Source organism: Nothoprocta perdicaria, unplaced genomic scaffold (genome assembly GCF_003342845.1).
Source record: "Nothoprocta perdicaria isolate Ctin4 unplaced genomic scaffold, notPer1 scaffold_28, whole genome shotgun sequence".
NCBI lineage: Eukaryota > Metazoa > Chordata > Aves > Tinamiformes > Tinamidae > Nothoprocta > Nothoprocta perdicaria.
In genome coordinates this window covers 1,383,097-1,406,970 of record NW_020455510.1, presented here as the reverse complement: position 1 = coordinate 1,406,970, position 23,874 = coordinate 1,383,097, and the positions used below count along the sequence as shown (strand labels likewise).

Here is a 23,874-nt window from a genome sequence, read left to right as displayed (position 1 = left end):
TTCATACAAAAGTGAGCACTTTATTTTATATGAAGAAAGTGTTTTGTATGAAAGGGCGTAAGAGTCCATGAATTAGTCTGGCATAGGGGAGGAGAGTGTTTCATCTAGTGGAAAGTACTGAAACTTCACAAGCATGAAAGACTATATCTGCTTCACAATCTCCTGGTCATTTTATCTTCTTGTGTGAATAAATTATATAGGCTCCAGAACTGGGTAAGTGTTAGAATCTGAAGAGTATGCTGGTTATTTTTCTCCAGCACCATTTTCACAAGAAATTTAGTGGATGGTAAATTATCATCTTTATTCTAAATGCCTTAAATATCACATTCAATATTTTCTTAGTATCATGTTTCATTTTGGTTATGATCTGTCTACTGAAGTGGCTGCTGCTTCATCCACCAAGTTCCACACCTGAACTTCATTGAAGTAATGTCACTTCTGCTTTGAGAGAGTTATACTGCAAATGCATTGCTTTTAGCATTGTACTAACTATATCTGAAATACTGAATAGCATACTGATTCCCAAAATGTGGCTGCTACACATACAGAGAAATCTTTTAACAGTATTGAAATAGGACTTACAGGTTCTATATCATTAAACTGTATTGGTTGAAGAAGCTCATTGATTGTAAACTGTTATACCAGACTGAAAATAAAAGCAATAAATCTAGCAGCAGTCTTGGGTGAAAGACAGTCATGAAAAGAATAGGATATGTAGTGTAGCCTTTTTCATGTTTTAACAAATTAGTTTCTCATCTGGTTGTAGAATTCTGATTTTTGAATGAGGTGATTTCTTACAGAATTTCTGAATCAAGTTGCTATGGTGTTGGTTTCATTGTTTAGCTAATTCTATGCTTGGTTGCTATGGAAATACTTATTTACGGAGCTAATGCCTAACGGTGTTGAACATATGCTACTAGCAGTGAGGAATCTTTTCTGTTTGACCAATGAAGGACTTGGTCAAAAGTAGAAACTAATTTTATGTATTTTTTTCTTCGTTAAAATTTTGGATCATGGAGTGCCAATGGGTGATGTCAAGCAGAGGATTTTTTTTTTCTTGTGCTCAAGCACTGAGTAAAAAGCATTCTGAATTTTCTGAATAGTATAGCCACTGAACTGCAAACTTGGCAGCTACCTAGCTTAGGTAATCCTTATATTGTATATGCCTTCACATGGATTGAACATTTCAGCTTAAACTGTGTAGCTTATTAGTTTCACTTAAGAAAAATCTCTTCAGAATCATAAAATAGGAAAAAATCTTGGCCATGTATTTTGAGTATCAAATATTGGCCTTTCAAGTGCATGGAAGTGAGTGAGTAAAAAGTAGTCAGAATACTATGTTTTTGTGTTTTATCGTAAGTTATTTTGAATGTATTCATACATAGTTATCTGTCCAAATATATTGTCAAGCTTTCCTTTTTCCTAAAGAAGTTGTTTTAAATGCTTAGGGTACTTTCATAGCAATTTCAGTGCTCATAAGTTGAAGAGCAAAACTCCTAGGCTTTTGTTAGGCCTTGACCTCAAAGTTTAAAATGCATTTTAAATTCCGCTTCAGGCAGGTGGAGTTGACACCCATGCAGCAGAGCTGCAAGGGGACTCCACTCAGCACTGCTAGGACTAACCTCATGCAGGTGCTTCTGGCAGACCCTCACAGCACCACCATGGGAAGGATATTTTTAAGAAAAATACATTTTTTCTCACTTTATGCCACTTAAAATCTTGTCCCATTTCTTAATCTGTTTTTAGTTTATTTAGACTACAAACACGGCCAAGGAGGGCTTATTTCCTTTTTCTTTGTAACAATCAGCATTGCTCGTACCCTTTAGTTGAACTGTAAGCCATATTAGGAAAGGTCCATATCACTGCAAACAGATGTGCATATTTTTAGCAGGTGTTTTCTGATGTTGCTAACAACATGTGCTTTGCAAAACAGCCAGGCTGAAATTTGGTGAAATTAGGTTTGACTAACCATCTATTTAACAGAATATTGTAATTAATTCTCCCGAATTACAGTTGTGGGAAAGATATTGTGCTGCTTTTTTTCTCTCTCTTTATTGTAGTGAAGGAAACTCCTTCCATGGGAATGTAGCCACCTTTTTAGCCTGCTTTGAATGACACCTAGTTTTAGTTYGACCTAACCTCATTACCAACTGTTGGAGACTGAGTCAGAGAAGATCGCTCATACTTCGGGAGTTTTTGTAAGATGGCTCATAGTGTAGATGTTTATTTCTTAAGCAAAATACRTGTTCAGTTTTCTTAAGATGTTCTAGATTGTTTGCCTGACCATGAGCAAGGCATACAGCTGGGTTCAAAGCTGGTCAAGCAGTTTTTTTAAAAATAGGAAAGTGTGTTAATTGCTTTTTTGATTCCCCAGAGTGAGTTCAACTGGGGGACTCTAGGATTGAAGTGTGGCTGACATGAGAACTTTTGGCTAACAGGTGCTTTGGTGTCCCTGGCTACTGGGGAGGGCTGGATTCCTCACTTCGACAGCAGCTCATCTGCAGTGTCAGAGCCCACTCCAGCTTCACTTGTTTTGAGTCCTGTCCCTCCTCGATCAGGTGTCCTTCTTGGAGCAGCTGAGGAAGCCTGTTACGTGCAAGTGGGTTACAAAATYCTGCTGTCACAGAGGGCAGCTCTTTCTGCAATGCGTCTCATGCTTGTAAAATCAAAGATTGCTGAGACTTGGCCTAGGATCTATTTTAAGGTTGCTTCACTTTAAAATAAACTATATTCTTTTTTCTACTTTATTGCTGTAATATCAAGTGCATCTTTGGGAATATTTTGTAACTTTTATTGGTGGCCCATAGTAAATTCTAAGGGGTACAGAAAAACTAAGTGCAGTCCCTTTGTAGGAAGTTTCTGAGTAGAATTCCATGTTACAGAATAAAATCTTTAAATAAAAGTTTTTGCAAAGAAGCATAATTGATCAGTCAGTGTATCTCAAACTGTCTCCCACCTTTGTCCCTTAAAGCAGTCCTGTTCTGCAGGAGGTGTGTTAAGGGTATGCTGCTGGTCTCTCCTTTCACAGTGAGGAATGGTTGCTAGTTTGGGGGGCTTGGAGGAGGCTTTCTGGATTTGAGTGCCATCTTGTGGTCTAATATGAGCATCCAAGATAAGGTAATAAACTGCCTTTAATTATTACCATATACAGATTTAATTACTGAAGAGATTTACTGACTTGTTTACTGCAGAAAAATATTCCTTGTGATCTCCATTTTGTGCATGTAGAGGAGATTGTAACTTTCATCCCACAGCTTTTATCTGCTCAAGAGACTTGCCAGTGAATGTTTTTTTCCCTCTGCAACCTCAAGCCTTTTTCTATACGATAGCAACGCTCAAGTAAAGAGGTAGTCACTCAGGAATCTAGGACTAGATCTTTTTAGTCTTATGGATTGAGCTCCAAATTATAACTATAACAGTATAGACTCTGTGTGTGTGTGTAAATATATATATATGTGCATATATATATATTTATATATAAAATACAGCTAAAATGTTGAATAAAAGAGGTGGTGCCATTTAAAGTAGCTGCAGTTTCAGATTTGGTTCAGAAAAGTTCTGGAGTTTGCAAGGATTTTGCATATTAACATCTTGTTTACAACAAATAAAATCAGCTAATGCACCCTAGTTTAAGGAACGAAAACCACTGAAAGAGCTATAGGGGGAAATCTTTTCCATGTCCCTCCAGGGTGGTTGCAAGCAAGGTTGTGCAACTGTGGCCAATTGGTACCAAAGGTTGCTGTTAGAACTAACAAAACTGAGTCAATAGTCAATGAACCAGATGAACGCAGATGTGGCTGTGCTCTGGAGGACAGACAGAAACTGAAAGATTTGTCTCTTTGCAGTAACTGTCAGCTGGGAAARGGAAACCTGGAAATGAAGAAGTTGGGTTTCTTTGTTTGCTTGYTGTTGTTCTTGTTGTAAGCTGTCTGGGTTTCAAAATCGTTAAGCTGGGTTTCAAAATAATTTGAGTTGTCRGGGAGGATAAAGCTTTCACTTTTACAATGATCTTTTTAAAAACGAATGCGTCATGAACTATAGATTGGGCCAGATAGGTACTTTTGGTCGTTATCCTAATGCATATTACGGATGTGATAACTTTTGCTTTGTATCTTGAATTAAAAAAAAAAAAGTCTTGATGTACAAGATAGTTTCATAAACTATGACTAAATTCTTAAATTCTGAATTCTTAGATTCAGATCTTCTTGCTTTATGTAATATGACCTCTGCTAGAGCATAACTTAGTGTCAAGTTAAGTGCATCCATAACCATTTTAACTGTGAAGTTTATGTAACAGGTGGATGTTACAACTGTTACCTTGAAAAACAGTGTTTAATGGTGGCAGTTTGGAGAAAACAGAAGAGAAAATGTTGCCCTTGCCTGGGCGACTGATGACATGTCAGCCTGTCTTTCCTTTTTGACACTTTCTAYACCTTCTGCTAGACAAGTTCCAGAGTGGAACATAATTTTCTCAACAAAAGACGTGTTAGACATAGAAGAACAGAAACAATTATAGCTTTCACCTATTAAAATAAGCAGAATGACTTCAAAGGCTGCTGAATATGAAAAATCAAGCAGGGATATGGGTACCTTGTCTGTAGCTTGTTTAATTTGTAAATATAGTCATTTGCATAGAGTGCATTTATCAAAGAAAAAGTAACTCTCAATTACAGTATTTTTAGTGGCTGACAAAAAGTCACAAAGTCTAAACACTTCAGATGTGAATTTCTTTTCTTTGTGTGTTGTTTTTGTTTTCAGTCAGTGTAGAAAAAAATGAAGTGAGTGTAGTTGACGTATTTGAAGCTGATAGTATCTTCAGCTTGTGCTGCTGACGTTCTTCTGTGGCTCTGGTGGTTTTTATGAAGCTATTTGGGACACGTAGATTTGTAACCATATTCAAAGTGAAACTACAAATTTCTCCTGCAAGAAAATGCTTTTAAAAACATAGCAGCTTTTTAACCTGAAGCATTGGGAAGGCTCTTTGTAGTCTAATTATGTTTGGCATAGAAAGTATCTATGCTTAYTTACAATATTGCTACTGTTTGCTTAGCTATGAAAAATCATGTAGAATAATTGAGAAACAATGAAGAAAAATTGCATCCTCTGTCTTATTGTTAAGAGGAGGGAACATTCACATAGCCAGTATAAAGGACCACAAGTCTCTGAAGTTCATGCAGTAACAAGTTAGATACAAATCAAGGAATTAAATTTTCCTAACTATTATTTTTTTGTTTGTTTACATGTCCTGCAGAAGACCATGAAATTTACTTAACTTTTAGGCCCTGCTACTTAGTTAGTATATATTTCCTTGGACTGACAGAGCAGGGAAAAATAATAGTTGCATGTAGCCTGGCTGCCTGTAGGTAACAGATTGTCACTGAATGTGATGAGTGATGTAACACTCATGTTACGTGTCACGCCGTGTGTAACACGAGGCCTCTTGAGGAACTGCTGCAGCATTACTGCATGGWGAGCAAACAGTTCATGCAATGCTGTGGATTTTTACCAGAAGTTAGCAAGCATATCTTAGTTTAAAAAAAAATCTAGAAATATTCATAAAAATCAGTTTAGATAAAGACAGTATCATTCAGAATGCTAGCTTTATCAAGGTTTGTACCTGCATATGGAAAGTATATGTACGGAGGTGTATGTACTGACCGTACAGTCTGTGGAAGTATTTATTTGCCTCTTCTGCTGTGTTTAACTCTTGTTTAGTATCTTAATTAGTGATGGAGATATAAAGGCACATAAAGATGGCCCAAGACTCAGTCTCAGTAGCAAGAGTTGTGTATTGGCAAAGTGTTTGAGCAACATGGCAAAAAGGCAGCAGAAAAAAAACTAGCAGAAAAACCAATATAATTGTCTTTATGCAGTAATTCCTTCCTGTTTATGGATCTACCCCTACTTACGCGTATTTGAAGCGACTCTTTTCCATCTGCTTCTATGTTTAGGAATTAAAGGAAACAAACATTGTCTGAGTTTGTCGTCTTGAAAAGCAGTTTTTTTTTTTTTTTTTTTTTTTTTTTTTTTTTGTGAGGAACAGAAATAATAAATTCTTGTTTCTAACTTTTTCTATCCAACTTTTGATCTATACCTCTGTCAAAGTATTCAGGCTTCTTTACCTTCCGTACTTCCTTTTTACACTGAAATACTCCACAGTGTGTCGTCTTTCCTTCAGTATTTAAAACTTTCAGCTAGGACAGAAACAGCTTATGGTCAGAATATGAGTGATTAGTTTGAGTTTGTAGCTAAATGAAAGGTAAATATTAAACTCTGGCTCCAGCTTGTCCCTTAGAGGGGAAATGAACATGGTTCTCTTGCCCCTATCCACTCACTTGCGAGTCACAAATCATACAGGAAAGTGATAGTTTTGAGTTGTGTTTTTTGTCTCCCAAATTGGATGGAGTTTGTCAGTAACTCCAGAAAGTTACGTGGAAGAGAGAAAGAGGAAGAACTGGAGCAAGAGGCTGGTTGCTTGCTCGTGCAGCCTCTTCTCCTTAGCCAAGCTGGCTAACCGAGTGTGAAACCTGCATCAGCTTTCACGGGGCTCTTGCTCAAGTGCACACACTCATCCTTGCTGGCCAGAGCTTCCCATATCCTCAATACAGTGATTCCAGTGTTTGGGTACTGAATGGACATAAATGATAATTGCAAGTTCAGTAAATTCAGTCCTAGAGATCTTTATTAGTAATGCTATATATGCAGACTTCATAAAACCTCTGTGTTTTTCTAATGGTGCTTTAAAATCCCAGAAATGTTTGTGAGAGCATTATTTTCCCCGTATCATCCTTTTTTTAAAATTACTTTTTATTTTTTAAACTCTTTCTTGATAGTTTAATTCTTGTTATAAAAGATACTGGAGATTTTAGGGTAGGTTTGTTTTTATATTTCTAGGTGACTTGAAGTAGAAAAGCACTGTTGCCAGCTAACTTAGCATACACATTAGAAGATTTATCCATGATCCAGAAATATTAGAATAAAGTCATAAAATTATTCTATCATCAGGATATCTCTATTCCATACAGAGTTAGCACCTCAGGACTTTTGCTGTGGTACTGGTAACTGAGACAATGACATACGTTTCACCCTATGAAGACCTTTTGGGAGAAATGTTTTATCTTGCATCACGTAATTAAGACTTATTACATTGTTGTATTTGTTAATGTTAACAGTGCTAACACGTCCTGGTACTACTCTTCGTTTTTTTTACAGATGATTCTTTGGGATTGGGATTTGAAGCAATGGTACAAACCCTATTACCAGGTCAGTCTATTATGAGTTCTTTAATATAACGTGATCAGAGTAGAAAGTTCACTGTGAAGTTCAGATTTCAAGTTTTCTGCTGAGAACTCAGTTATCTGGGTTGTCATAGTGCGCTCTCATTCTCATAGCAGAGACTTGAAAATCAGCAGTTCTCATGAGGCTGATAGGGATGCACTGTCTCAGTGAGAAACAGTAGGAGACAACTAGTCTCAAAAGCAGCTAAGCGGAGAGTGCTGACTGAAATATCCCTCAGCATAAGAGCAGGGAATGATTTCTCCAGCAATGCCACAGACCCGGGGCTTAGCAGGATCTCACTATTTTCCTAACAGTTTGTTTTTCCTCCCCCACCTTTTTGTGTCAGYATTAGTGTCTAATCAGCCAGCGCTGTTTCTGTTCAGGGACTTGTGCCAAATAACATCTAAGCATGTTTTGACTGAGTTTTTAGGGTTTGTTTCAGCAGTATCAAGCATAATGAAGATAAGGAAGATAGTGAAGCTGAGTTGATATCTAATTTAGGCTTAAGCTGCTGTAGAAATTGTATACTTATAAGGTGTTTATAGCAGTTTGACTCCCCCAAATTTTTGTTGATGTTATTGGAGCTGAAATAGTGGTTTATTGTTTAAAAAATACTTTGCAGAATTTAGTTTGCACTGTGCTTTTTCCCCTAAGGAAGTGAACCATTTCTGACTTGTGGAAAAATCACATTGTAATCATTACTAGCACTTTTTCTTTTGATACGAGAAAATGTGGCTGTTTTGTGTATAGATTCAGTTAAAAATTCTCAGAACATAAAATTTTGCTCAGTGATACGCAAATCTGAATGTACCTGTACTTTTTGTACAGAATAAAAATAAACTACGTTTTAATAATGCTCCTTTGAAACTTGCATGTGAGTGATAATGTTAATGGTTTGCAACATTTCCATGTGTTCTAGAATTCCAGCAGTGGAAACGGAGTTGACCTTTCAGTACTAAACGAGGCCCGGGCCATGCTAGCAGACCTCCTGAGTGACCCATCCCTTCCACCACAAGTGGTTTCTTCCCTTCGAAGCATTAATAGTTTGATGGGTGCTTTCTTGGGCACATGCAAACCAAAGGCTCATCCCTTCACACCATTTCCTGGGTTCTTCCCCTGCTCTGAAATAGAGGATCCTACTGAAAAAGGAGATCGAAAACTGCTCAAGGTCAAATTAATTTAATTAGTGTGTTGCTGTTTTTGAACAATTTATCACAGAGAAATTCTTCTGGGAAGAATATTCATTGTATGGATAACCATAACACTTCCTCCATTTCCCTCTTTCTCTCAAATGTCCAGTCTGGAGGAGCTGGAGTCTAACTTTATGTTTATAGCTGCTTGTTTCCTCTCCTTCCCTGGAAGTTGTCTCAGGGCATCGATCCAAATAACCTCTGTCAGACAATTTATGGGTCCTGCTTGTCTCTGGTACCTACTAGGCTGCTTCCTGCATACCACTTTTTACCTTGGAGTTCAGATCTTGGATTTTAATTGCTTAAGTCCTGTGTAACAAATTATTCTTCAGAGTACACTGCTTAGCTGACACCTTTATTGCCTTCTGTCTGGAGGTTCTTTGCTGCATTTGTGCAGAACTAATTATTGCAAAATTATTAAGCTATTGCAAAACTGCAATGACACTGTCAGACCCTTTAAAGCACTATTATCTAAGGGTCACCTGTCTTTGCTCGTGATCTGCAAACCTTACTCAACACTACAAATACGGTTTACATTTTTTGCTTTGAACACATTTTCCTGGAGTACTACTTTTTTTGGAAGGTCTTGCTAATAAGCAAAATATTTTTAAATATATCTTTTTAATTTTCTTAACCTGTAAGAGTCTTCCTGAGATACCTTCCTTCATGTTTCACTGAAAGCAGTTAATAGTGTTGTGTCCTGTCTTCAGAAGCTGTAAATAGAAGTTCAGTGTCTGTTCTCAGCTGTGTGAATTTTAAGCATAATTAAATTGCTCAACAGGGACTCGGTAGCAGGAGCAGCTTGCCAGCTCCACAGCTGAGAAGAGCTTCAGGAGTTCCTGGCATCCCACCTATAGAATTGCCTTCTTCTAGGTGGGAGCGGAGTAACAGCAAGAGATCTCATCAGGAGTACAGCACACCAAGGTGAGCGCCTCACTGTGTTTTGTGGTAGAACAGTAAATGTAGTCTGTCAAAAACGTCTGTGTCTATAATGTTGGAACTTGGGGAAGTGTTTGATGTTAAATCTTGCCACTGAATTCTGCCAGCATAAGATAGAAAACATTTCAAGTTAATAATATACTGTACTTCTGCAGCTGTGTTTGATCTCAAGAGAAAGCAGGTCATTCTGGGGTTGACAGGCATGCTCCATCAAAATAAATAGCACTGCCAACAAGTTTTAGTAGGAAATGAGAGAAATGTCCAAAAAAGTTTATTTTGCAATCGTGTAACTTCTCAACTATTACTGACTTCCTTCTTTGTATTTAAACATGCATCACTTTTAAACTTCCATATACCCAATATTTTTCCTAATTAAAAAATTATATATTTTTTTCCATTTGGTAGCTACTATTGTGTATTGCAAAACTTAACAGTACATTCACTAAATAGTGAGGTAGATAGAAAGTTAACTCCTTTTTTGTTTTCAGTCAATATGGTGTAAACAAAACTTTTATTTCTGTAATTAAGATTATATCTTGAGTTATAGTGTAATTAACATACTTTTCTAATGTTTAATGATGTCTTTCAGAGTAAAAGTTCACACACTTTGAATTTGTATAATGTTTKGTACTTTCCTCACAAGATATGTTTGAAATTTTGTTATAGTTTAAATCATAAAAAATTGTGCATTTCTGTTTTCTGTGTACCTGGTACCTCTTAATGTCACTGGTTTTTACTTAAACCACTTTAAAAAGAATGATTTTTGCTGATATTTGATAATTGCTAGTAACAGAGGAAAACTTATGTGCAACAAGTGCATAAGAATTTATCAGGATTACATTTAGTTTTAAAGCACATCATTTAAATTGGCAGCTGCCAGGAACATATTTTTCATTTGAATAAAATAGACTATTCAGGTTTTTACATAATAAAACTTCTATTTTATACATATGTCACAATTAATTGAAGCTATTGAGTTCTAATTAAACGGTTACAGATAATTGTCCTTAGCTGTCACTATTATGTGAGCAGCAGGATGGGTTTTTTGTTTGTTTGGGTGTTTTTTGACATCAACTGTTGTACTTTCTCAACAGCTGATCTATAGGCAACAATTCTGTTGGTCATACGAAATCTGCCTGAATGTGCTTCACAATTTCTTGTTGTCCAGTTACTCAGCATTTGAAAGTCTGCACTGCTACATCCACTAGAAACAACTGCAGACCAGACTTCAAACTTGCAAACGGGGGCTTCAGATTGGGGTTTGCACCTCCAGTGCTGATTCTTCGTAGATTTACGAGAGAAGGGAGGTTTCTTTGCACCTTCTGCACACCAGAGAACCTGCTCCAGCACTCTCGAGCAGAAAACGCACGTGTTCTTGGTGCGTTATCACTCAGTGACCCCTCGGCCCTGGCCCGGGGCCTTGTGCTCTGACCCGCTCAGGGTGTCCCTCCCGCTCAGGGTGTCCCTCCCGCGCCTCGGCGCAGCACCAGCCTCTGCCCCCTGCCCTGAAGGGGTCTGCGGTGTTGGCTCCCTGCAAGGTCCCTGCCTGCTCTTGCACTGCCCCAGTCCCGCCTGGCAGCTGAAGCCCACCTCTGTGCAGGAAGATGGGATGCTATTACATAGGAGTGTAAGAAATAAACATTGCTACAAAAATATTTTAATGTTCAAGAAGTTTTTCTTTCTATCCAGGCAGTTTTCAGATGCAACTCTTCTGTTTGCCTGCACATTCTTGTTTGCCTTGTCATCTTGCACCACAAATAGCAATGTAGAATTTTTCTGTGCCTTAAATGAGTACGTGCAAATTAGGAAAACTAAACAATGTGCAAGTAGTGAAAGATTTGATTCATCAAAGTTGTTAACTCTTCAAACTTTGAACCAAGTTGCTTAACGTGTAGACATCAAACTTCAGAGTAATACATCCATTTTTATTCTCTAGTTCATATATTTAACTTTGCAAACTTAAGCAAATCGTGGTAGGTCAAGCATTTGAGTTGGGGAAAAAAATTGTTTGSTATTTAATTAACCAAAGTGAGATCCGTGTGGATAAATGCAGCTTTTTCTATGCTGAAGTACAATAATCGTTTTTACATCAAATATTTTCCCTTCCAGGTACATTTATATAGTTATTTTGAAATACATATCACATTTTTGTTTATGAAAGGGAAACATAGTTGGAATTTTTGAGTGCAATTCCAGGCCTGTAACAGCAGATGGCAGAACTTAACTGAGGTCACTGTGCTGTAGCTACTGAAGTACAGTGTAACTTCATTAGCTTCAAAAATGGTCTTAGGTTTGAGATAAATTAACTCACTAAAGAATACATTTGTGTAGTGCTGTGTAATAGTTTAATTTTGAGCAAGTATGCACACAATGATTCAGCAAATTCAAGTTACTTAGGTTATCTTGAAAATTTGTCTTTCCACAGCATTCATTTAAAACTGTTAAAGTGAAGAAATTGTTTAATGTTCTGTGAAAAGGGCTAGCTAGTAAATAAGCAGTTATGGGAATTAGGAAGATAATGTATGCTTTCTAGGCAACATACAGGGAAAAGGAAAAGCCATTTTAGAAGGTGAAAAGTCATCTGAAGACTTTTATTGTGTCTTTCTAGGATGGCATCTAGTTCTGTATTGCTTTCTGTTCTGTGTAACTGATAGCTATTGTCCAGCTCATCATGAACTTGGCTTCATTSTATTGCTCTGTTTTTCCTTGAATAACGGTATTAGAATGATCCAGCTATTTTGCAAGCACTTTATTTGACAAAAATGGAATAAAGACAATAAAGAAAATATCTTATTGTTTTATTTTTAGCCAAGCGTCCCATTCAAATGGGTCTTTTGGTCCAAACCTACTGGCAGTACCAAAACAAAGATCATCATCTATAACATTGACTCACCATATGGGTCCCAGGCGAGTAGGTAAGATGCTGTAATTTATATAGTTTAGTGGCAGAGGGTCAAGACTGACACCATATGAAAGTTTAAATCAAACTGCTTACAGCATATCATGTATTATCATTATTTCTTTCATATCAATGTGCTACTAATAAAACATCAGCATGTAGCATATATCTTAAAAGGTTTTTTGTTCTAAGACTACTCAAAATGATAGTCAACACTGTCAGCTTTGCACAAATCTCAAATTTCTCATCCTGGCTCTTGGCCAAATATGTTCAGTAGTAGGTACTAGCTGAAAGTTGCAGTGTTTACTTAACATATATGACCTTTTAGCACTGCTGTTTTTTATATTSGAGTGGTGTCATTTAGATGCACCTGATAGAAACTTGAGTTAACTTCTGATGGGATTTTGATTTTGTAGTTTGTAGTAGAACTACTGCTTCAGTTATGGGATGWCAACCTCCTTATGTTATTTTTTGAACCTCTGAGAAAGGGCACCTTCTGTTTGATGAAAGTATTTTTACAATGGGTGTAACCTCCCTTGAGCATTCTTGCATTACTTATTATTTATATAATTTTCACAGAGGGAAAGGAAGAACCTTTGGACTTAATCTATAATTTTGTTGTAAATTAATGTCAGATTTGTATGTGCCTATGTACAGATTTACTTGTTTGCTTTCCTGTAGTTCACAGACATAGGCTTGAAGTGAACTCTGAGCAGTGTTTGAGCAGAGATAGGGAATTCCAGGGATCCAAGTGGGGCRGAGGTGTGACCTTCTCTTGACTGACTCCTGAGCAAACCTTGGGGTTTCTTTGATGGCTTGCTGGACAAGATTGGGGCACATTCTCACAATGATAACGAAGGCACATAGCTGTCAAAAAGGCCACTACCTTCTGGCTTTACTCTCTTCACAAATATGGCTACAATTTCTTTTTTTTTTTAAATGCATCAAGTATATCTTCAATTGCACAGTCATGATGAAAAATATTTTGAAGTTAGTTATCAATACAGTGTTATTTTTCATGAAATTTTCTGGGGAAAAACATCCTGAATCAAACAAAATATATGGGAAGTTTCAGCTTTTTCCAAAGTTTAAAAAAAAATTTTTTTTGAAAGGCAGGTGTTTCTCTGTAGCCTGCCATTCACATGTGTCTGGGCTTCATATTTGTCAATCTCAAAACTTGGAATCAGCCTTGCTACTTAGCATGTGTTTAATGACATGAGATACACACAGGATTTGGAAAACTTGCATGTTGACTTATCAACATATGTCATCAGATTAATGTAATCTGTATGTATCTAATGTGTGTTTATGTGTATATATGTGTGTATAAACACACACACACACACACACATATGTGTATATATGTATTGAACCAAATGTAATATTTGTTTTGCAGGTGCTTCTCCTGGCCTGAATCCTGTGAGTTCACCTGGTCATGGATCCAGTTGGTCCCCTGTAGAATTTCCTGATACTGCTGACTTTCTTACAAAACCAAGCATTAATATACATAAGCCTCTGGGATCCGCATTTAATTTTCCAGATCTTCAGCAGCCAGTTAAAACACCTGCAGGTTATCTGTGTAACAGGTACTGTAAAGTTTCAAGTACAAATTTGGTTACTTCATATGGGTTTTAAATTAAAATATATAACGTCTGTAAGAATATTGAAAATAAGGGATGTCATCTAATTGTCTCTACTGTATTAATTCATGACTGTATCTGGAGGAGGTGATGGATGGTTGTTCTCTAACCACGGACCTTAAAAGTGGTAACTTAGAGCAATTTGTGGATACTTTTTAAATGCGCTACAGCAGTAGCAAGAAGAAAATTGCTGAGTGTTTTAAATATTTCCCCATGTTCTGTAAGCTGTGGACGTCAGATACTCAAGCCTATTCCAACAACAGAAGCAGAATCTGCAGAATACAAAGGCAGAAAATCAGGTAGGAGTTCTAAATATGCAAATTTTGCTATGTTTTCTTAGTAACCAGTTAAATTAATGTTGTCATATTTCTGCATAAGTTTTACTTGAAAATATCTTCAGGTAATTTATATACGTATATTTTATCTTACAATTTGCCATTCAGAACAAGTGAGATGATCTGAAATACTGCCCATTTCATAATTAGATTTTTACAATGGTCTCTGCTCCTGTCTTTATAGTCCTGTACTCTCTACTGCTTCTGCTAAACTAAACATTGAAGCTATGAGTGATGTTTCTAGCTTTTCTAGCGTTCTAAAKGGATTTTTTGCCTAGCAGATTTTTTCTTTACAGCCTGTTCTCAAGGCAAAATGTTTATGAAACTAGTGATTGATTTGGTATATGTAGTTTAGAAATTGTTGAACTATAGTCATTTACAAACTATTGATAGTTTTAATGTACCTATTTTCTTTAAGGTGAAATTGGAAGCACTGGTATTTCAAAAGAATCTTTCCACCATACAGAGAGGAAACAAGATGAAAGGGAGGAAAAGGGTCATCAAACACCAAATAATCAACTTGTAAGCATGTAATAACAAAAATATTTGCAGTAACTTATAAAGAATTTCTCTAGAATTTCTAATATACTGTAAAGAGGTCCCTGCATTGCTAAGAATTGTAATGTCTGAAGGAAAAGGGTGCATTGCTGGAGTTCAAAATTTCATTTAATAATTGTGTGCTTCTACCTTGGATAAATTTCACTGGAAAGTGAAAAGATGGTCATTTGTATTACATTTTTGTTAAGCAAAAATGTTTAGTGCATATTTAATGTGCGCAAGTATGCTCACACGCTGACCAGTATTTTCTATTGAAAATTTACAAAAAAATGTATCAAGTTAAGTGAGCCTGCCCCAATATTAGTACAGTGCACTGTATTGAAAGCGGGGGAAAGAAGACTGCATAATAAGCTCTGCTAACATTTGGGGTTTAGACATCACGTTTTTAAAGCTACTTCAATTATCAAACTGTCCAAACTCAGCAGATAAGTTTTGTTGGCCTGCACAGATTTTACTCTGCTTTATTGCCTTAGATTTAAAAAAAAAAAAAAAAAAAAAGGCGAAAAAATTTAGCACCATCCGCAGAAAGCCTGGAACCTGCTGCCCAAGCGTGTGGAAAGCCAAGCTTTTAACTGTGCTATTTGTATCAGTGATTTAGGATTTTCTTATAGCCACAGTTACTGCAGCATACAGTTAGTTCAATAATGCTTTATCATTTTCATAGGTTTTTTGGTCAGTGTAATTCAGAGATTAGTTTTCACTCTTCCTTTAGAGATGAAGTGTCTTCCTCTCATACAGATGGAGCAGAGCTCTTCATTAGAGATGATGTCAATAGATCATGATTCACTAATGGAGAAGATGAACAATTGGAATTTCCAAATTTTTGACCTTGTGCAAAAATTGGGAGACCAGTCTGGAAGGATCCTTAGCCAGGTCTGTGGTATTTCATTGCATGGGGGAGGGGGTATAAAGCTGTCGTGCTTATATATTTTATTTAAACTCTAGTGAAGCTTTGCAGTCACATTCATGTTAATGCTAGTTTGAAAAGTAAAAATATCATTTCTCATGTACTCCATCTCATTGTAAACCACAAAGTATTTTATTTACAGAGAGTTTGCACTAAATCTGCTTTTTATTCTTCATCTCAAGTAGCTTAGACTCATTATTATGGGAACAGATTTTGTATTGATGTTTCATTTCCTGTGAGAAGTTGTCTCCTGCTTTCAGAATTACTACCATGTTTGTCAAATGCTTCTTTTTCCTTTATTTCCTTAAAATATTTTTACCAGAGCTATACTTGTGGGGGAAAAGGAGTGGTCTTTTAGGCAGCTTTTTGCTTCCTGATAACTCCAAAGAAAGGGACTTTTTTCCCTGCTGCTTCCTGCACGCAGCACCCCTTGTCTCTCCTGAGCTACCACGAAGTGTTCTCTGATCCTGCTTGCTCTCCTACCCATCAGTGTCACAGGGAAGCTTTTGCCTCTCTCCTTATGCTGGATCTGGCAGTCATAGGTCTCTGGTATGGGTTGAWTTTGCTCTGATCTGGCAACAAAGGTTTTTGTTTGTTCTTGCTAGCAATTTAACTTTCCCTCCTGAATTAGAGCACACCTTGCTGCCAGTCCAAGGGAGATGAGAGCAACAAGCAGTTTTAACCAAGAAAAAAGGTTAGAAGCACTTGAGTGTGGGGTGAAGTGCAGATTTGTACCGGTATGGGAGAAAGGAAGAAGCAACGGGGATAACCTCGGTTTGTCATTAGATGCAGTTTGCCCCAACCCCTTCCCTACCCATAATACAAGATATTCTGGGTATTGCTTTAAAAGCTGGCAGCATTTTAAGTTTTTTTCAGAGCATGACAAGTGGTGCCTTTTTTGAAAGGCTTCCTTATTTCCTACAGTCTATTTGAAGTTTGTAAGTGCTTGGCAGTCACTATGTCCTAACTGCAAACCACATACATTGGCACAATATACGCACACACGTGTGTGTGGTCTGCGTGCGTTTTGAGAATGCTTGTCAGCTAGCTTTTCTTAAAGGCTTAGATAAGTAATAGTGAATAAAATATAGCATTTCTTTACCAAAGGCTGAAAAATAGACAGAAAATTCATTTTCTGTCTATTTCATTTCTTTTTAGGTAAATAATGTGACAAAGCATGAGTTTTCTAACAGGAAAAAGGCTTGGAGAATATTAAAAGATCAGTTGCACATAGGATTTATCAATAGAGAAGTAAAAACTTATTTAATATTCTGTCATGTACAAAATAAATAATGATGTTTTTAGCACTAAAAATTTAAGCTTTATTAACTTTTAAATACACTTTAATGGAATGTCAGTAATTTCCAGCACTATCAGCAAGCAACATTTAAACAGGAGTATTTTTAAAGTTAGAAAGCAAAATAGGCTTAGATGTTGTGATTTTTCAGACTAAAGTTGATTTTAATATGTATTTAGGTAACTTTTACCTTGTTTCAAGATACTGGTTTGTTTGAAATTTTCAAAATCCCAACTCAAGAATTCATGAATTWCTTCTGTGCACTTGAAAATGGCTACCGAGATATTCCCTGTAAGTAATGTCCAATTAAATTTCTTTTATAGTAGCATATGCCCTTTAGTATGTGTTTTAGTTTAATGTTTAATATAGATGTAGATGATGTCCAAGTTTAATATATTTTGACTTCGTATATTTTGAAAATATTTGATGTACTACAGAAAAATTGGTGGACTCAATTTGCTATCATATACGTTCAGTATAATCTTATGGAATTTGTATGAATAGATAAATCAAACTTACTGAAGACACGAGGCTGAGCCTCCCTGAGCTCCTGCGGGTGCSCGGGCCCTGGCAGTGCGAGCGGCTCGCCAGCACTCACCTTAAAGCGGCACTAAATTCCCTCCCCACTCTCAGATATGGGCAGTTTTGCAAGGTAGATGCTTGGTATTTGTCAAACTTGTTTCTTGAAAGCAGGCAGTGATGCAGCCTCTAATACCAATTTAAATTCATTTTTTCCGTTATATTTCCATTTTATTAAGTCTCCCTTATTGAGTATTTGCCCTTTTGGATTTTTTTTCTGTTCATTGTTTGTGGTGGATAGACAGAACAGTTGTCCAAACTTTTAAAATGAATTTTCTTCTATTTTGAAGTTTTTTGACTTTGCTTCTGCAAAGTCCCTCTTCCCAGACAAAATCAGTTACTGTATCTTGTGCTTGTGTTACCCTAACCGTTTTCCTAGATCTTCTCTGGCTTTCCATATCCAAAAGCAGCAGGACAATTGCTTTCAGATTTGCACCCTTGACATCTCTTTTACAGCCTCCTTAGTCCCCTGGTCAGTGTGTGATCCATCTCCCTAGCCCCTCCTGCAGCCCCTTTCTCAGCCGGTTTTTATCCCTTTCGTATTCCTTTGTTTGGTGTCCTCCAGGGCAGCTTTTTCCTGCCTTTTCCTTTACCAACTGGCCTCTAGTTGAATTTGAATTACTGCTCCAAGTTAGAATCAGCTTCTGGATTTTACTTCTGTCCTTCAAAACATATTTAGTGGTCACCTTATCAATTAAATAGCTGTTTCACAGGTGACTAGACTTTTTGCACGTCTTGTTTAGCTCTTTGTGGAGGAYCTGTGGAGGAAGAGGAATACCTCTTCCTTGTACAAGTTCCAATTCCAAGCTTTTTCAGAAGAGACATGAAATTCCCACTCAGTGCAAGCCAAGACCAGCACGCTGGGTAGGRCCTTACAGACCCAGACCTTGGGGTAAACCTGCAGTAATTGGTGTCATATTTTCAACCTCTTTTTTGTTTGTTTGTTTTTTGTGTTTTTAACTCTGTAACAAGGCTGGGTGGAAAAGGAAAGCAAACAATGCCTCCCTCTTTGCCTCCTTCCCCCATTCGCCCATGCACACGTCTTGTTCATGCCTGGTTTATGGATAATCACCTAATCCATCCAAATATCAGATTTTTTGGCACTCACTAGCAACACTCCAGGTTTTGAAGGTTGGATCCCCCCACACTGAAATGTAGACGTATCTGAGTGCGTGGCCTACACTGAGAGCAGCCCAAGACCAAGGTGCAGGGCGGCTTGTGGGGAGCTTAGAGCCCCGGCAGCCCCTTGCGTGCTGCGGCCGGGCTGCGGCGCCCCGCTGGCCCAGCCGCTTCGGAGGGACCGTCCCGCCTGGAGAAGGCCTCGGAAAGGCCGCAGGATCCTGGGTGTGCTGGTTCTTTTCCAGGGTGCTTTGCTTGTCTCATTCCCCAACTTCAAAATGTTAAATCTGGATGAGACTGCTCATTCTTGTGTGGCACAGATGTTCACATCTTTTTTCACTCATTTTTTACTGTTCCATATGGTCTTTTGGTTTCTAGTTTCTGTACACATGCTTATGTATCATGAAAAGTGTGGGGTTGCTTTGTTCTTGCTTTTTGTTTTGTTTTGTTTTTTTTTTTAACAAGGAAAAATGTTGACATATTATCCCTCAAGACTCCTAGAAATAGGATTTTAACTGTATTTATTTTAACTTTGTGTCATAAATGGACACGTTCTATTAACTGGGAAATCTTATAATTTGGAAGTAACTTACCATTTTATTGACTTTTCTATACTATTTGTTGCCCCAATATTTCTACAAAAACAGCACTGGAAAACAACTAATTAAATGTTTAATAAATTAGAGCAATAGGCATGATTTTTAGATGAATAATGAAGTGTCATGAAAGCCTCAAGCCCATCCTGATGTTTCTGTCTCGCATTACTTTTCGTGCCCTGTTTCTTTGCACTGTTAGTATAAATTAAACACAAACCTTTGTTTTTGATTTTGTGTGTCTGTTACCAGGTTTTAAAATTAACTTTCTTGTTTTAAAAAATACGTAGGCAGTTAATATATATGTGTGTCAGGCAACATTTCCTTCTGGAAAGACTTTAAAATGCTCTTAGTAAGTTTTGCAAAACAAGTAGGAAAAGGAAGAGAATAAGAATTACATCATCTGAAACAACTTACTGGGAAGCARAAGGCAAATCTGAAACCAGATTTGGGACCAAATTCTAAAAGTATTGCAAGTTAAAGAATTTTTCGGGAAAACAAATTTTAAATACTTATTATGGAATTTATTAAGGAATTTAATCACAAAGTCTGGAACAAAGTTTAAAGGAAGCAGCTTGGCTGACCTGTTGCTTCCTTGCAGATCACAATCGTGTCCATGCCACGGACGTTCTCCACGCAGTCTGGTATCTCACCACGCGGCCTATCCCAGGGTTTCAGCAGGTTCCTAACGAGCACGTGCTGGGAGGCGACATGGGTACGTCTGTCTCCCCTAGGCTCTTCTTGTAGGAATGCTTTGAGGAAACCACAACAGGTGAAATGTAGGGACTGAAAACTGCGCCGGAAAAACCAAGCTCTCATTGTTCTTATCATGCTGGTATTTTTARTACTTTAAAAGAAGGCAGTGAGAGACAAGACGGTGTTAGTAYGTACCGCTCATAAGCAGCCTGAATAGAATAACGAGTAGTTGTGGGAGGGCTGCTTTATTCGGCAAGGTTAGGGTTTTTCTGAAGCTTCTTTGCCCAGAGAAACCTCTGCATACTGCTATAGTCAGCATATTCCCAGCATTTGCAATGCATTAGGCTAGTATTTCTCAACTTTATTAGGAAATCAAGTTGTCCAAAGTAAAAATACCAAACTGTTTCACTTAATTCAACTTTGCCTTAATAGTTTTAGAATGCAAATGAGTATCTGAGAATCCTGTATTATAAATCACATACAGACATTCAGGTATTGATGACTACTCTACCAATAACAACTGAATATATAGTTCCCCCAAAAAAGGAAATTCAAATTTGAACAACATTAGTTTTGATAAAGTTTATTTTTGTTGTTAGTCTTCATTGAATTAACTCGTTGTAGTTCCAACATATATAATACATATTAAAATGTGTTTGTATACATACATGTGAACATGAGTGTATATATATAATACACTTCCAAATATAATTAGGTATATGAATAATAAAAACAACGGGGGAAACTCATCACTCGTGAAAAACTGTTCCATCAGTGTGACCAGAAAGACAATATGCAAGTCAAGGGGCTTTTAGAAGGTGGTAATTTTTWAAATTTTTGAAGTAATGTGGAAACTATGGAGTGTATCATACTGTGTATGTTATTTCTTCCTTAATATTTTTTCTAAGTTCTTTCTACCTCCGCTATTGTCTTGTTCTTTTTTCTCCATATTTGTTTGCATTCATGGGTTATAGTCTGCTGCATTTTCTTCCTGTGCCAGTTAAGAGTGTGGAGGCTGCAGAMTTACTGGAGGAACAAAACATGATAAAATTCTTTTTTTCTTTCTTCTCTAAAAATTAAATACATGAAATTATAGTCTTACTGCTTTGAAGCTTTTCCAGTGCCAAATCTGTTGCTTAACAGYCTTAGTACTTGAGCAACATGGCAGTAAGGGGAAAGCAAAGACATAAGAGACATGAAAGGTAATGAGTAACCACTGGTATCTCTGGATTTTCTCAAATCTGTAGTTTGGACTCCGAGTCGTATCTTTTCCCTGGTCTCTTCTCTGCATTCCCTCCCATGGAACACACACCTACCAGCACATTTCAGCGATCAACAGCTCAGATTATTGCAGATGGTTTCTTCTCTTGGTGACAGCCGCTGCAGTCAGATGGCAGGAGGCAGAGAGTGGCTGGGCAGAGCGTCCCCTGGTTCTGCCTTGATGTGCCTGCTGAAGCAGGGCTCGGAGGCGGGTTTCTCCGCAGTTCACACTGATCTGCACCCAGCTCCTGGGGCTCCTGGCCTCTGAGGCACTGTGTGGTATCAAGCACTAGAGCAAATCCCTTCCTCCCCCTCCCAGGTGGGGGCAGTAAGCATGGATCCAGCATTCCTGCAGGGACATGCCGTACGTCATGTTAGTGCTGGAATTACCACGTGCCATCCTTGCYGCATGCCTCAGCCTTGTCAAATGACACACAGGTGCCTAAGGCTCTGTGAGCCTCTTCTGCTCACTCCTTGCTCTGTGGGTATCCCACATGGCTTTAAAGGCTGCAGATAATTCTTTGCTTCTCCAACATTTTTCATCTCTGCACGTTAGGAGGAATCTCTTCAAGTATCAAGGCATTTTACAGTGGCCAAAGGCAGYCCCCTGTCTGCCTTGCTGCTGGATACCACAGTACTGAAGAATATCCTTGGGTCTGTCTCCTCCAGCAACAAGGTGCTTCCTGAAGGAATGCCGGGCACTGTGACTACTGTGCTCCCTATTCCGTCTGCTGCCCTTGTGTGTCATCCTTGGTGTGCTCTGCTTTGCACTCAGGTGCTCAGGATGGCAAAACCAGAATACTTGGTTGTTGGGCTGGCAAGCAGCTTGCTTGCCCAGCCTGTGCTGCCATCCTTTGCTCCTCCCTGTCCTCCCTTTCCTATCTTGGGTTTCTGTTCAAGGAATCTTCTCCAAAGGCTCTGCCCAAACAAATGTGTATTGACAGCAGCTGGCCCCATGTGGACAGGTTTCTGCAGCAGTATTGGGATAAGGGATTTTACAGAGGATTTTCTCATGCTACAGAAAAGAGAACAGTAGCTCCTCCTGAAGCTACATTTGGACATGCTGGTCCAGTTGTGGTTCAGCTTTGAAGAGGTCATTCCAGCCAGTGGCGTTTCAGCTGTTTAAGACGATGACTGCTTCATTTTTAACCTGCCAGCTCTCAAGATACATAAAAAGACCATCAGGATAAAAATGCCATAACTTCTCTACCAACTAGGGCCTCTGGCTGAACAATCCTTCCATTTGATGTTTCTACCTTACCAGGAACTTCTCTGAAGTATTACTAGTGGTATCAGCCCCTCGTAGGTATGTAAATGGGAGAAACTGGCAGTTAGTTGAGGAGGAGATATCTCTGATCGCATTGTAAATGTTTAAAATATAAATAAAAGAATGTTCTGTATATTTTTATTGTTATCCTTTCTATCTCCTAGATGAAGGCAGCGGYGTGTCCCCGCTCCAGGTGAGCTACATTTCCTCCAAAAGCTGCCCTCCTGCGGACGGCAGCTACGGGTGCCTGGCGTCGAGCATCCCTGCCCTGGAGCTGATGGCGCTCTACGTAGCGGCTGCCATGCACGATTACGATCACCCCGGCCGCACAAATGCTTTCCTAGTGGCTACAAACGCACCTCAGGTAGGAAATGGGATTAAACAGGAAATTATCTTTCCCTCAAATCAGAAAATAGGGAAGATTCTTTTCTTCCCTGTCCTTGCTGTTGCCTGCCTAGGGAGCCTTTGTCCAATCTCTGACGCAGGGGAAATAATTTGCATTTACTTGAATAATACTGTTGGTCCTGACAAATTCTGAAGTGCCTGTGTGTTTTGCTTGTCTGCGGCTGTAGAAATCATTTTCTGAAGTGGGCCTGCTTTACAAGAAACTTCTTTTAAGGAAAAAAGAAAAACTCCTTTGCTTTCTGCCTTTTACCCATTTCCTCCTATCTGCCATTTTTGGTTTATTTTAGCACTTAAAACTATAAGGCATTTCTGGTACAGCTTCATTAAAAATAAATAAAGAGTCATATTGGTGGCTAGCCCTTATGCTTCAGAATATTTAATTGCAATTTCAAAGCCTGACTTTGATACTTGTGATTGTCTCCTTTTGTAGGCTGTTCTCTACAATGACAGATCAGTTTTAGAAAATCATCAYGCTGCTTCTGCCTGGAATCTTTTCTTATCACGACCAGAATACAACTTTTTATCAAATCTTGATCATGTAGAATTCAAGCGATTCCGGTTTCTAGTGATTGAAGCGATCCTTGCCACAGATCTCAAGAAGCATTTTGATTTCCTTGCTGAATTTAATGCCAAGGTTTGTTACATTTTACTGTCTTAACTAAGCTGGTCATAATATATTGATGTTGGCCTTGTTGCTCAACAGTTGTTGCTATTAATAATTTGCTTTGAAATTCTAGATTATTTAAACTTGCTGTAACTCGTCTCTCTACCACAAAACAAGTAGATTGCCTTGTTAATTGAAATTGCTGTGATTTAGTTACCTTGTGTAAGGTAACTAATGTATTCAAAAGTACTAGCATAGACTGAGACCTTGATTCTTAATGCCATTTATGCTAATATACTTAATTTCTG

At 38.0% G+C, this 23,874-nt stretch overlaps 1 protein-coding gene across 1 annotated transcript in view; it reads left to right on the top strand.

Annotated features, from left to right (window-relative positions):
* The window catches only part of PDE3B (phosphodiesterase 3B), a 71,070-nt gene that overhangs the window by 44,040 nt on the left and 3,156 nt on the right, over positions 1 to 23,874 (top strand). Inside the window, exons 2-13 of the mRNA XM_026041092.1 lie at positions 7,213 to 7,263; positions 8,198 to 8,446; positions 9,250 to 9,392; positions 12,216 to 12,322; positions 13,703 to 13,892; positions 14,172 to 14,245; positions 14,700 to 14,803; positions 15,578 to 15,712; positions 17,223 to 17,334; positions 19,936 to 20,049; positions 22,722 to 22,921; positions 23,393 to 23,596. Coding sequence (XP_025896877.1) covers positions 7,213 to 7,263; positions 8,198 to 8,446; positions 9,250 to 9,392; positions 12,216 to 12,322; positions 13,703 to 13,892; positions 14,172 to 14,245; positions 14,700 to 14,803; positions 15,578 to 15,712; positions 17,223 to 17,334; positions 19,936 to 20,049; positions 22,722 to 22,921; positions 23,393 to 23,596 — 1,683 coding nt within the window. The remainder of the gene's footprint in view (positions 1 to 7,212; positions 7,264 to 8,197; positions 8,447 to 9,249; positions 9,393 to 12,215; positions 12,323 to 13,702; positions 13,893 to 14,171; positions 14,246 to 14,699; positions 14,804 to 15,577; positions 15,713 to 17,222; positions 17,335 to 19,935; positions 20,050 to 22,721; positions 22,922 to 23,392; positions 23,597 to 23,874) is intronic.